Source organism: Ursus americanus, chromosome 3, assembly GCF_024610735.1.
Source record: "Ursus americanus isolate L20-20 chromosome 3, mUrsAme1.1.p, whole genome shotgun sequence".
Lineage (NCBI taxonomy): Eukaryota > Metazoa > Chordata > Mammalia > Carnivora > Ursidae > Ursus > Ursus americanus.
Window position 1 is genome coordinate 93,104,819 of NC_142129.1, and position 14,433 is coordinate 93,119,251.

General features: G+C 38.7%; 1 protein-coding gene across 1 annotated transcript in view; it reads left to right on the forward strand.

Moving 5' to 3' along the window:
- STK17A (serine/threonine kinase 17a) overlaps positions 1 to 14,433 on the forward strand; it is a 42,431-nt gene that overhangs the window by 10,759 nt on the left and 17,239 nt on the right. Inside the window, exon 2 of the mRNA XM_045793516.2 lies at positions 975 to 1,187. Within this exon, the coding sequence (XP_045649472.1) occupies positions 975 to 1,187 (213 nt within the window). The remainder of the gene's footprint in view (positions 1 to 974; positions 1,188 to 14,433) is intronic.

Genomic DNA, 14,433 nt, shown 5'->3' on the forward strand with positions numbered 1-14,433 from the left:
ATGTGGCAAGTCCCATGTTAAGCAATTGATCTGTATTATACACTTGAATTCTCACACAACCCTGTGAAGTGGATTCTGGTGTGTCCTCTTTTACAGTAAGGAAGATGAGATTTAAAAAGGTTAAATGAATTGCCCAAGGAGGCGCAGAACTATTTGTGGGATTCAAACCCACATCTGATTCCAGAGCTCATAGCCTTAATTTTCTTAGTTTGTTATACCGATTCCCCTGTGACTTGCTTATTAGTTTAGTAACAAGTGATAATGTAATGTATCAAAATAATGCTTGTTGTATCTGTCTTTATAGGAAAACTAGACATTTCCAGCTAATGCTGTAGTTGAAATATATAAATGAGATCCCTAACTTTTATAGTTTTATTTTTTTTTAAAGATTTTATTTATTGGACAGAGAGAGAGACACAGCTAGAGAGGGAACACAAGCAGGGGGAGTAGGAGAAGGAGAAGCAGGCTTCCTGCAGAGCAGGGAGCCCGATGCAGGGCTCGATCCCAGGACCCTGGCATCATGACCTGAGCCGAAGGCAGACACTTAACGACTGAGCCACCCAGGCGCCCCCCTAACCTTTATAGTCTTAAAAGGTGATACAGTATTAGAGTCAATTCAATTCTTTTAGGAATTCTGATAACCAGTTTCTGTTAATAAGTCAAATGCCTTTTTTCAAGATTTGAATCATTCTTATGTATAAATGTGTAAAAAAAAATTCTTTATGTATAACTGCAAAAAATACTGACTTTAATATTTGGTTATTCTCTGTTTAGAAGGAATTTTGCAGGTTTGCAAGTTAAATTTTATTTGATTACAGATGTACCTATTAAATTCCTAAGTGGTAGTGCTGCATTTGTGATTGAATGTGGTCTAAATTTGAATATCCACTGATGAATATTTGGAAATTTTATTAAAATTTACCATTTCTAGAAAGTTGTCAAGTTTAACAGTGAGTGTTTTTGTTTAATTCTAGGGGGAAATTTGCAGTGGTGAGGAAATGTATAAAGAAAGATTCTGGAAAAGAATTTGCAGCAAAGTTCATGAGAAAAAGAAGAAAAGGTCAAGATTGTCGGATGGAAATAATTCATGAGATTGCAGTTCTCGAACTAGCACAAGACAATCCTTGGGTCATTAATTTACATGAAGTCTATGAAACTCCGTCAGAAATGATCTTGGTTCTGGAATAGTAAGTATTGTTTTCCTTAGATAGAGTTTGTGTGACAGTCCACACTTTGTAGGCTGCTGGTCATCTGTGATATGCTTTGCAGCCTGGCTCTGGAAATCTGACGATTTTCCAGAACTTTTTCATGTGTTTCTCTTGTTAATTTGGAAAATACCAAATTAATAAGGATTTGCATGTATATTAGATTTTTTATTTTCATTCTTTAATGAAATTCTTCTGATGGTAAAGTTCTCTTATGTTCTTATTAGAGGCATTCTACAGAAAGTAAATAATACCAAGGTAATATTAAAATAAGAGACATTTTACAATCCCTTCCCTGTTCATATAGTCTGAGTTAACAACCTCCTTTCTCTCAGAGACAATTGTTTTGATTCATACCATGTTTTCATTTGAGTAAGTAGGGACTGCATAGGAGACAGCTTTGGAAAATGAACATTTTTTTCTTCTTAAGAAATCCTGTTTTCCTCTCTGCTTCTCTGACCAAAGGAAATGTTTGGTAGATTGGAATACATTAGAAGTCTTCACTACAACAAGAAACACAAAATGAAAAGACAAGCTCAGGGAGAATAGTTTTATCTGTTCACCCAAAATGCTTAAAATTTCTTTACTATGTAAGTAGATATTACAAATTACACAAAAACATTAATCTCCCAGTTTAGAAACAATGGACAAAGAATATGTTAAACAGGGGCGCCTGGGTGGCACAGCGGTTAGGCGCCTGCCTTCGGCTCAGGGCGTGATCCCGGCATTACGGGATCGAGCCCCACATCAGGCTCCTCCGCTATGAGCCTGCTTCTTCCTCTCCCACTCCCCCTGCTTGTGTTCCCTCTCTCGCTGGCTGTCTCTATCTCTGTCAAATAAATAAATAAAATCTTTAAAAAAAAAAAAGAATATGTTAAACAAAATTTCAACCAAGTGAAGTTGAAGATCTAATCAGCTTTATTAAGTGATTCTAGCAAGCGGAGGGCAGCTCCCAGGGGTTGTACAAAATGGACAGTTTTTCTAGGAAGGAGGGTGTGGCAAGAAGTTATTAGCAAAAGAAAAGAAAGGATTGTTTCAGGCAAGATCACCTTCCCTTATGGGACGGGCAGGGGGTCTTATTAGGTGGATTAGCTCATCTTCTTTGGGGAGGACAGATAGGGCCCATGCGAGATTCCTCACTGATGCTGGTCAGATATTTTCTGACTGACTGGTTAGGACTTACACTTCTGGAGAAGGTTGAAACTGCAATTAGATTAGGTATTAAGCCCCAGTTTGGTGATTTGGTTTAAGTGACACCATTTTGGGCCTGTGCTTTTCTTTTTAACAGATATGAAGAGAAATTCCACGTAGACATACATATATATAAATGCCCTGTATGTACACGAAAAATATATGATTTTCATAATGTAAATTTAAAAATAAGTTTTCAATTTCCCCTTAGAAGAGTAGCAAAGATCATAAAGAAAAAGTGGTATTCGTGGATTGAACCATCTGATTTATACTACAGGTGGGACTATTAATTGGTGCACCTTTTCTGGAGGACACACTGGAGTTATGTATCAAAAACTTAAAAAAAAAAACAAACAAACCACTCTTTAATCCAGCAATTTCACTTACATATTTTTTCACAAGGAAATAATCAGGCAGTTGGGCAAAGATGTGTTAGAAAATATTCAGTGAAATGTTTTCTTTTTAATGAAACAAAAAAGAAATAACCTAATTGTTTAGAAGAAAGGGGTTAGTTGGTTAAAGAAGTGATAATGTCACAAAGTGAATTACTGTGCAGTTATTTAAAAAGCTAAGGTGGATATAAATCTTTCGACATAGTCTTTTTAAAATGTTGTTAAAAGAAAAAGTTTAAAAATGTGTGTAGTATTGTTTTTTAAAAATTTAAAAGTTTGTAGAAAGCAAATTCTGGATGGCTAAAATAGTGGCTCCGTCTTGATAATGTAATTCAAGAGCACTGTGCTCATAAATTTTAATTCCATAACTTCACTTATCGGAATCCCTTCTAAAGAAATTATAAAATGTGAACGATGAGAAGAACAAAAAGTGTTTCCCGCGGGGTATTTTTAATTATAATAGTAAAAATACTAAATGATGGCTGATTAACAAACATAATGTCTGTGGATCGTTTCCAAATAAAGTTGTTTTCTAACTTAAAAAAAAGTTGGTTTAAGAAAGCTCCTATGTAAATCCCCAGCCTACCTAGGTTTTTGGTTTCCAGTTTGTTTTGGAGAGAATTAAGGCAGAATTGGAAGTTGATCTAGAAAAGACTTTGTGAGGTATGATTGTCTGCCCAGATCTCGTTCCTCTCCTGTTCTCACCAAACCTGCTCTTCAGCCTTTAGTCCCGGGCTCTTCTCCGGTCTTCCAGTCTTTCGGCCAGTTCCTGACTTTTTGCTGTCCTGTGATTGATTCCCTTTTCTTCTTCGGTAGTTGTTTCAGCTTATCTCTGGCCAGCCCCTCCCATTCTTTCCTTCTTCCTCCTAGTCTTCCCCTGCACCTGCTTTTGCTGGTTTGAAACCCCAGCCTGTGCGCGTCCTGCGCACCCAGGGGCAGATCTGTGGAGTCTCCCACCTGCTTGTTCCAAGTGTGAAGAGTCCACCGATGGGCTTTTGCTGTCATTGGGTAATTCTTTACCTAATTTCTCATTCTTTTAATGGATTCCCCCCACCCCTCCACCTTCCGCCACCAGGATCTACTCGGAACCTGTAACACACTTAGTACATCACCTGCTTTCGTCTTTTCTCAGATACTGAGCCCTTGCTCCCCTTTCTGGAGAAATAAAGGCCGGTAGGCACACTCCCTCTGCATCCCTCACCCCTTCCCTTCTGTTCCAAGTTTCCACTGCTTAACTCTGAGCCTAAGATCGTAACTTGTGCTCTTTAATTCTCTTCGTTCCTTGGCTAGGGCCGCTGGTTTGTTTTTAAATCAGTTCACTGGCCGCTCTCAGCCCTTCAGCCCCTCTTCCAGTTCTCTTCCCTTGTCTGCCAGTGTTGTGGCTCTCTCACCCTCAGATTCCTTTTCCTCAGCTTTGACTGTCTTTAAACCATGGTCCTGGCTCTCCTCTCCTTCTAGTCCGTGGTGTTCTTCAGCGATCCCCATCGGCACACTCTTCCTTCCGCCGCACCAGCTCTTCCCAAACCCGGTTCGCCAAAATCCATCTCCTCTTTTTAGTGTTGGCTTCTTACTCTCTGTAAACACTGTATCATACTTTCTTTCTTGAAATGATGTTCTTTCTTGGCTTTCATGGTCCTCTTTTTTTTTTTTTTTTTTTAAGCCTCGCTCAGCCTTTTACCCTGCTTCTACTGTATGAATACAGGCGCTCCCCAGAGTTCGTTAGTGTTGTTCTTGTCATACATTTATATTCTGTACATTTACTCCCAATGATAACAATCCATGTTTGTGGCTTCAGCTACTGTTTACATGTGATTATTGCCAAATCTTTGTCTCCAACCTTGGACTTTCTTTTTTTTTTTTTTTTTATTTTAATGATTTTTTATTATATTATGTTAGTCACCATACAGTACATCCCCGGTTTCCGATGTAAGGCTCGATGATTCATTAGTTGTGTATAACACCCAGTGCACCATGCAATACGTGCCCTCCTTACTACCCATCACCGGCCTATCCCATTCCCCCATCCCCTCCCCTCTGAGGTCCTCAGTTTGTTTCTCATAGTCCATAGTCTCTCATGTTTCATTCCCCCTTCTGATTACCCCCCCTTTCTTTATCCCTTTCTTCCCCTACCGATCATCCTAGTTCTTATGTTCCATAGATGAGAGAAATCATATGATAGTTGTCTTTTCTGCTTGACTTATTTCACTTAGCATTATCTCCTCCAGTGCCGTCCATGTTGTAGCAAATGTTGAGAACTCGTTCTTTCTGATAGCTGAGTAATATTCCATTGTATATATGGACCACAACTTCTTAATCCAGTCATCTGTTGAAGGGCATCTCGGCTCCTTCCACGATTTAGCTATTGTGGACATTGCTGCTATGAACATTGGGGTGCATATGGCCCTTCTCTTCACTACGTCTGTATCTTTGGGGTGAATACCCAGTAGTGCAATGGCTGGATCATAGGGTAGCTCAATTTTTAACTTTTTAAGGGACCTCCACGCTGTTTTCCAAAGTGGCTGTACCAACTTGCATTCCCACCAACAATGTAGGAGGGATCCCCTTTCTCCACATCCTCTCCAACAATTGTTGTTTCTTGCCTTGTCTATTTTTGCCATTCTAACTGGCGTAAGGTGGTATCTCAGTGTGGTTTTGATTTGAATTTCCTTGATGGCTAATCCAACCTTGGACTTTCTAAGTTCCAACTGCCTACTGCCTATCTCTGTATCCAACCACACATCAGTTCAGGATCAATTGTGCACTCCTGCATTGCCCTGATAATGCCTGTTTTTCATTTGTTCCCCCTTTCCGTTGTTACCCCCCATTTATTTCATAGCTCAGCCTAGAAACCTTGATACTATCCTTGTTTCCCTTATCTCCTTTAAAAGCTCATATATAATAAATTACCAGGTCTTCCACTTAAGCCTCACCCCTGTGTCCCTTTTTTCTTAGTACTTGCCGTTTCTCCTCTGTATTGGGTCCTCATTGTCTCTCCCATGGACTCTCGGTAGTTTCGTGGCTGATCACCCTGGCTTCAATTCTAGGACGTTCCGCAGGCTTCTGTTAGGTAACTAAGACACAGATGTGGTGATATTATTCCCTTGCTTAGAAATCTTTGGTGGCTTCTCTTGATTCGGTGATCATGGTTTTAGAACCACACATCAATATGATTTGGCTAAAAATGTTTGTGTTCTACTTTTTGTTTGAAGGCAAAGTCTTAGAAATACACTTTTAGATATTGAGATATCAAAGCTCTTGGTCACATCAGGATTGTTGTTACGGAGCTAGGCAGGTTTATGGCCACTGTGTCCCTAATGCATTTCCCATACAAGTACAGCCATATGACTAGGTGCTGATAGGTGCTGGTGGTTTAAACGTAAAAACAGCGCAGCCTCTCCCCTCCAGGGGCTGCAGGTGTAGTGAAGGAAATACAAATGATTGCGGCAAGGTGGTGTTTTACTAGAAATGCTTGCTAGTTGCTGTGGGAACACAAAGCATAATGGTTGTGTTAAGAATTTACTGTGTGCCAGGCACTATGCTGAGCCTTTCAGCCAGCTTTATATAAATTACATGCTTTATAACCACGATTTCTTTCATTTTTAAAATTTTTTCCAGCTTTATTGAGGTATAGTTGACATAAAACATTCGGTAAGCTCGAGGTGTAGAATGTGCTGATTTGATGTGCTAATGTATTGTGTAATGATTACCACCATGGCATTAGCTAACACCTGCCTCAAGTCCTATCGTGAGTTACCTTTCGTGTGCGTGTATGTGTGGGAAGAATGTTGAAGATTTACTCTCTTAGCAACTTTCAAGTATATAATATAGTATTATTAACCATGCACTATGCTGTACATTATATCTTCAGAACTTACTCATCTTGTAACTGGCAGTTGTACCCTTTGACCACTATCTCTCCTTTTCCCCCACCTCCCCACCCCCTGGTAACCACCATGCTAGTCTCTGTTTCTAGGAGCTTTGCCTCTGTAGATTCCACATATAAGTGGACTGTATTTGTATGGGTGAGTAATATTCCAGTATATGTACAACACATCTTCTTTGTTGTCCATTCTCCCATTCATCTGTTTGTGGACGCTTAGGGGTTTTCATATCTTGGCTATTGTGATCAATGCTGCAGTGAACATGGGAATGTAAATCTTTTTGAGATTCTGTTTTCATTTCTTTTGTATGTATATCCAGAAGTGGGATTTCTAGATCATATGGAAATTTTATTCTTAATTCTTTGATGAACTCCATATTGTTTTCTTTTTCTTTTCTTTTTTTTTCCTTTTTTTTTTTTTAGATTTTATTTATTTGAGGGGTGCCTGGGTGGCTCAGTCATTGAGCATCTGCCTTCAGCTCAGGTCATGATCCCAGGGTCCTGGGATCAAGCCTTGCATCGGGCTCCCTGCTCCGCTGGGAGCCTGCTTCTTCACTCCCCCTGCTTGTGTTCCCTCTCTCGCTGGCTGTCTCTGTCAAATAAATAAATAAAATCTTAAAAAAAAAAAGATTTTATTTATTTGACAGAGAGAGATAGAGAGCACAAGAAGCAGGGGGAGCAATAGAAGGAGAGGGAGAAGCAGGTTCCCCGCAGAGCAGGGAGCCCAATGCGGGGCTCGATCCCAGGACCCTGGGATCATGACCAGAGCCGAAGGCCGACTCTTAACCATCTGAGCCACCCAGGCGCTCCCATACTGTTTACCATAGTGGCTGCACCAGTTTACATTCACACTAGCAGTGCCCACGGAGTCCTTTTTGTCCACATCTTTGCCAACACTTGTCTCTTTTTGATGACAGCCATCCTAACAGGTATGAGATGATACCCAATAGTGGTTTTGATTTGCCTTTTCCTGATGATTAGTGATGTTGAGAACGGTTTCATGCACTTTTGGCCATTTGTATGTCTTCTTTGGAAAAACGGTTTGTTTAGTTTCTCAACCCATTTTTTAATCAGATTGGTTGTACAAGTTCTTTATATACTTTGGATATTAAGCCCTTATCAGATAGATGATTTGCAGATATTTTCTCCTATCCCATAGGTTGCTTTCCATTTTGTTGATGGTTTCCTTTGCTGAGCAGAAACTTTTTAATTTGATGTATCCCCACTTGTTTATTTTTGCTTTTGTTGTCAAACCAAGAAAATTGCCAAGACCTATGTCAAGGAGCGTATAGCTTATGATTTCTTCTAGGAGTTTTACAGTTCAGGTCTTACATTCAAATCTTTAATCTATTTTGAGTTGACTTCTGTGCATGATGTAAGATAAGGGTCCTTTCCCCATTTTATGTTCTTGGCTCCTTTTTCATAAATTAATTGGCCATCTGTGCATAGTTTTATTTCTGGGCTCTCTGTTTCTGTTCCATTGATCTGTCTGTTTTTATGCCAATACCATACTGTTTTTATTGCTATGGCTTCGATACACACACACACACACACACACACAGTTTTTTCCACAAGAAATTTTTTGTCATTGCAGTACAACTGGTATATAACATTATGTAAGCTTCAGATATACAACATAATTTGACATCTGCGTGTCCTACAAAGTGATCAGCACTAAAGGTCTAGTTACCATCCATCTCCGTATAATTGGCCCCCTTCACCCATTTTGCCCACCTCTCTCCCCTCTGGTTACCACCAGTATGTTCTCTATATCTATGAATCTTGTTTTGTTAGTTCATTTGTTTTGTTTTTTTTAGATTCCACAGATGGGTGAAATTATATGGTATTTGTCATTTCACTTAGCATAATACCTTCCAGGTCTATCTGTGTTGTCACAAATGGCAAGATTTCATTCTTTTTAATGGTTGAGTAGCACTTTGTAATTTATTTTGAAATCGGAAATATATTTTGAAATCCAGATTTGTTGTTTCTCAAGATTGCCTTTGTTATTCAGGGTCTTTTGTGGTTCCATGCAAATTTTAGGATTGTTTTTTCTGTGTCTCTGAAAAATAACATTGGAATTTTGATACGAATCGTGTTGGATCTGTAGATTACTTTGAATCGTATGGACTGTTCAACAGTATTAATTCTTCCAACCCATGAGCATGGTATAGCTTCCCATTTACTTGTGTCTTCTTTGATTTCTTTCATCAGTGTTTTATAGTTTTCATTGTATAGATCTTTCACTTTCTTGGTTAAATTTATTCCTAAGTATTTTATTCTTTCTGATGCCATTGAAAATGGGATTATTTTCTTAAATTCTCTTTCTGAAAGTTCATTGTTAGTGTATAAAAACACACTGATTTTGGTATATTGCTTTTGTATCCTGCAACTTCACTGAATTTGTTTATTTGTAAATTTTAGAACAAGATTTTATATGAGAAAAAATTTCAGAGGAGTAATCAACCTGAGGTCACACTGCAAATAGCAGAGCCGAGATTCAGCCTGGGAGGGTGTGATTCCAAAGCTTTTAGCCTTAGTTGTGCTGCTTTATGCTGCCTGGAGGGACGGAGTGCTTCTGGAGAAAGAGACATTTAGCGTTATACACTAACCCCTCATTGCCTTACCTAGGATATTTCAGATTGTTCTCACTTCATCTCCTGTTTCTCTGTCTGACTTCTGCCTCCTCTCCTGCTAGTCCTTTTCCAAGCTCACCGTGCATTTCAGACAACTCTCTTTTCTCAGCACTTAAAGATATCATTGCATTGTCATCTGCCTTGTGTTGTTTATGGTGAGAAGTCTGCGTTGATTCTTGGTTCCCTTATAAATGTCGTGTCTTTTAAAGGACAGTAATTCAGTAATTTGAGCATAATGTGCCTTGGTTTTCTTTGTGTTTTTCCTGCTCCGGGTTTACTTTGAGCTACTTTGTTGCATCTTTGGGGTTACGGTTTTTATCAGATTTGGGAATTTTTCAGCCAATTATTTAAAAAAATATTTGTCTGCCCCCACCGCTCTTCTCTTGTTCCTGCAATTACAGTCTGTTAAACTGCTTGATATTGTCACTCAGGTCCCTGGGGTCCTATTGTCTTTCTTCCCCTCTCTAAAGATTGAATTGCTAGGTCTTAAAATTCTATTGCTATGTCTTAAAATTCACTGATTCTTGTGCAGTGCTATAAAGCCCATCCAGTGCAGTTTTCATTTTAGATACTTTATTATTTATCTCTAGAAGTTCCATTTGGTCCTTTTTTTATACTCATCATCTCTGTCTTGTTATGTTCATATTTTACTTTAAATCCTTGAGTATATTTATAATACCTTATCTGCCAGTTCCATTATCTCTGTTATTTCTGGGTCTGTTTTTATTGTTTTCCTGTAAGTTGTGGATTGTAATTTGTGGCATTTTCAGATGTCTGGTAATTTTTGGAATGATGCCATACATTAAGATTGGCACAGTGTTGAGTGGATTTTATGATCTTCCATTAAAGAATGATGATGTTCATTTTGGCAGGCAGTTAAATTACTTGTGAATCAGCTTTGTTGGGGTAGTTCAAAGGCTACTTAATCTTACTACTAATGTATGGCCCTTCTGGGGTGGTGGGGGGGCACGGTGAGGGGGGGCTGCTGACTGCCTTAGCAGTTCACATGATTTTTCTACTTCAACTGGACAAAATTCAAATATCTTATTCTGTTCTCTGTGAATGCTAGGAATTGTTCAGTTTCTAATTTTCCAGCAGTTCTTTGCTTGACCTTACAGAGTTTCACCTTACGCTTGCCCCTATTAATATTTTGTCTGAGACTTCAGGATACAGCTAAGCAGATGTCTGGCGATCTTCTTCTGTGTAGGTCTCTCCTCTGGAAATCCCACTTCATTACCTTTGTCAGAGTCCTGGTCTGTGTCTTCAGTTTAGCAAGGCTGCCATATTCTGCCTGGGCTTCTCCTCCACCCTGTACCACACGGTCCATAAGTTACTTCCAAGTAGGAAGACAGAGACAGTAGGGCTCAACTTGTTTGCGTCCCTCTTCTTAGGGATCATGGTCCGAACTGCCTGTGTTCTCATGTCTGAAAATAGTTGGCTCGTATACTTTGCTCATTTTCTAGTTGTTTATGGCTGGAGGGTAAGTTCTGTGCCATTTGGCTGAAAGGGGGAGTAGGTACTTAACCCTTAGTGAGTCATATCATGTATTTCTGACACCACCATGCCCTTTTACATGTGTTCACTATGCCTGGCATGTGCTCTTAACCATTTCATCTAGTGGATTCCTATTCCTTCTACAAGTCTTAGAATACATGTCATTTTTCTAAGCTTTTTTTCTCCTTTCCGGTGAATTGCTCAGTTGCTGACTTATCAAATCACTTGATATATAGTTTCACACCCATATATATTTATGCATATGTATTCTTTAAAATGTGTTTCATCTTTCTCTCTCCCACTTAGTACCTGAAGTTATAAGCCCTATCTATCTATTTATTTATTTATTTATTTTAAAGATTTTATTTATTTATGTGTCAGAGCGCGAGAGCATGCACAAGCAGGGGGAGTGGCAGGCAGAGGGAGAAGCAGGCTCCCCACTGAGCAAGGAGCCCAGTGAGGGACCCTGGGATCATGACCTGAGCCACCCAGGCGTCCCCGTACTTATTTATAACTTATCTTTGTATCCATAGCATATTGCAGAGGACCTAACATATTTGATTGGTATTTGTTAATTTGGGGGGGGGGGGTCTGAACTGAGCCTTGAAGCTGGTAGAAATGGATATGCTAGTTTCAATAGAAGAAGGAATGTTTGGTGTTAGAGGTTGGGGGCTAAGATCTAGCCAAGGTGCAGGCAGCCAGGGAAACACAGTTGCTCTTAGCCTGCAAACATCATGTACATGGCTCTGCGTAATGTTGATCAAAAGATACTTACCCTGGGGCGCCTGGGTGCCTCAGTCGTTAAACGTCTGCCTTCGGCTCAGGGCGTGATCCCTGAGTCCTGGGATCGAGCCCCACATCAGGCTCCTCCGCTGGGAGCCTGCTTCTCCCTCTTCCACTCCCCCTGCTTGTGTTCCCTCTCTCGCTGGCTGTCTCTCTCTCTGTCAAATAAATAAATAAAATCTTAAAAAAAAAAAAAGAAAAAGATACTTATCCCTTAACTTTCTAAGGGCCACTAGAACATTGAAATGAAAAGTTCTTAATAGGTTTTATAAAAATAGTTTCTGCGTAAAATTTTTTGTGAAAAGTTCTTGAATTAATGTTTTTGTAAAAAAAAAAAAACTTTTGATAAAAATTATGTGTAATTCAAAATAAAGTTACTCAGTTTCTGGGTAATTTTTAAGTAGTGGAAAATAAGCACTATTAAAGCAAATATACTGTAACATAACCATGGAAGTTCTCCTGTAGTTAAAATATGGGGCACAGCAAAACTTGTAGTGTTTCTCTGGTTTCTATGTGAAGGACGATACTTCACGTGAAGTGGTTGGTAATATTCTTATATTTCATGTTAACCATACTTAACAGATGCTTTTCAATGTTGCAGATTGTTCTTCAGTATAATTTTGTTTAGTTCCATTCGTTACTATGACGGTTAATGGGGTCAAGCTTACATTTAAGCAGATGTAAAGTGGGATGATCGCACATCGTATCAGAGGGTCTGCAGGTCTGGCTGGTCACTGAAGCCTAGCCCGTACAGCTTCCTTAGTAGTCTGCTTTTGAAATACATCCTTGAAATTTTTCAGAAAACTGTAGTCTTGTAATTCATATTCTCTGCTTACGTAAACTACTTAAATTGTTGGGAAAGCAAAGGAAACCCTTGTGTTGAAGCTAGAATGGGTACACCTTAGAGTGGAAAGAAGTAATAATAAATTGCTCTTAAAGTTTAGGTAAAGAAATCTTTTCACTTATGTAAATTGACCTTTATTGAATTTTATTGTGAATGGTCGTAATGAGCTGAGAGACTCACAGGACGATACATTGTGATTGGGAAACTTTTTCAACCTAAATACAGTTCTTTGTTTTAGTGGAGGAACACGGACAGTTCTGAGTTGTAACTGGCCAGATCGTGGTATGTGCTCGCGGAGGGCCCTGTGTTACGTCATGGTGTATCTCTAGCTGCTTGGGACTGAGTTGACCCAGCTCATACTGACTTTTGCTTTCGGTCATCAGATCCGTATTAACAGTATATGGTACTGCCAGGCTGCAATTAATTTACTCTGTAACTATGTCACGAATGTCCACCGTTTCTTTTCTTATGAGTTGTATATTACTTTAACCGTGCCTGAATATGTGATGAGCATTTTACAATTAAATACATAAAAATGGTTTTAATGCTTTCATATTTGTTTTTTTAATACTCTGATCAAAATATAATAAAAAATCAGTTGCATAGGTTTAGCCAAAATGAAAACCTTAGCCAACGAATTATTTGCTTTCACTTTCATCACCTGCAACTGTTCAGCTAAACTTAAATATGTTCATATCTAATTTTGGTGACAAATTGTCTTTCCTTATATGGGCAGCATTTGGAAATAGATTGCTTTAACAGAAAAGGAAAAAGAAAGAAACTATCATGCTGGAAGGAAATTAATAAGCAGCTCTGGTCTGACAGCAGTGTGGTGTTTGGGTTCTATATTTCATGTCAGTTTTGTAGCAACTTTATGAAAGCAACCGGTCTTTTTTTTTTTTTTTTTAACACATAAAGGAAATTTTGAGATCTGCCAAAGAAAAATAAAAATGTTTAAATGTTGATAATTTTTTTTCTCTTAATGGCAAAATTATTTGGAAGAAAACAAACAAACTAAGATGCTTCGCCCAGAGGCTGGAAGAAAGTTGAAATCACTGTTGCATTATTGGTGAGGATGGGCTCTTCCTATTAAAGTTTTAAAGGCACGTTCCCTTCATTCCAGCTGTTTCGTTCTGGGTATCTACAGCAAGAGCTCTTGGCACATGAGCAAACATGTGAGAAACTGTGATGTGCCTTCTCATCGCAACAGTGTTTAAAATTGTGAATAATTAGAAAGAAAGTAAACATCCTTCAGAGGGTTATGGTCTATCTATTCACAGGGATATAAGAGTTCAAAATTATGAGGTAGGTAGATAAATATAAAACCATCAAGGAAAGATTCTTAAGACATGTTTAAGTAAGAAAAAGAGAACAACATCAGTAGAATGTGTCCTATTTACCATTTATGTTTTTTTAAAACTCCATGCAACTACTATTTTTGTATACATTTAGTAAGTATATATTTTCATACATGTGTGTATATATAATTTTTTTTTAATCTGGAAGGATATAGTACACCAAAGGGAGAACAGCACTTAACCTCTCGATGTGGCTCTAGCTAGGATTGGAGAAGGGGTCTTAAATTAATTGGAGGGTATTTGCTTTATTTTCATAATTAGTATTTTTTATAAAAATATTTCTGTGTATTTTGTAATCAAAAATTCTTGAGACATTTTCACTTGAGGGGCGCCTGGGTGGCTCAGTCAGTTAAGAGTCTGCCTTCGGCTCAGGTCATAATCCCAGCATCCTGGGATCGAGCCCCACATCGGGCTCCCTGCTCCGCGGGAAGCCTGCTTCTCCCTCTCCCACTCCCCCTGCTCGTGTTCTCTCTCTCTCTCTCACTAACTCTGTCTCTCAAATAAATAAATAAAATCTTAAAAAGAGAGAAATTTTCACTTGAAAGAGTGTTAATATATTTTACTATTTAATTCTTGAAGTAAACTGATGCTTTTATTTAGCTTTGGAAATGTTAATCTTAGCTCATATTAGAAGCCTCATATTTTTATTT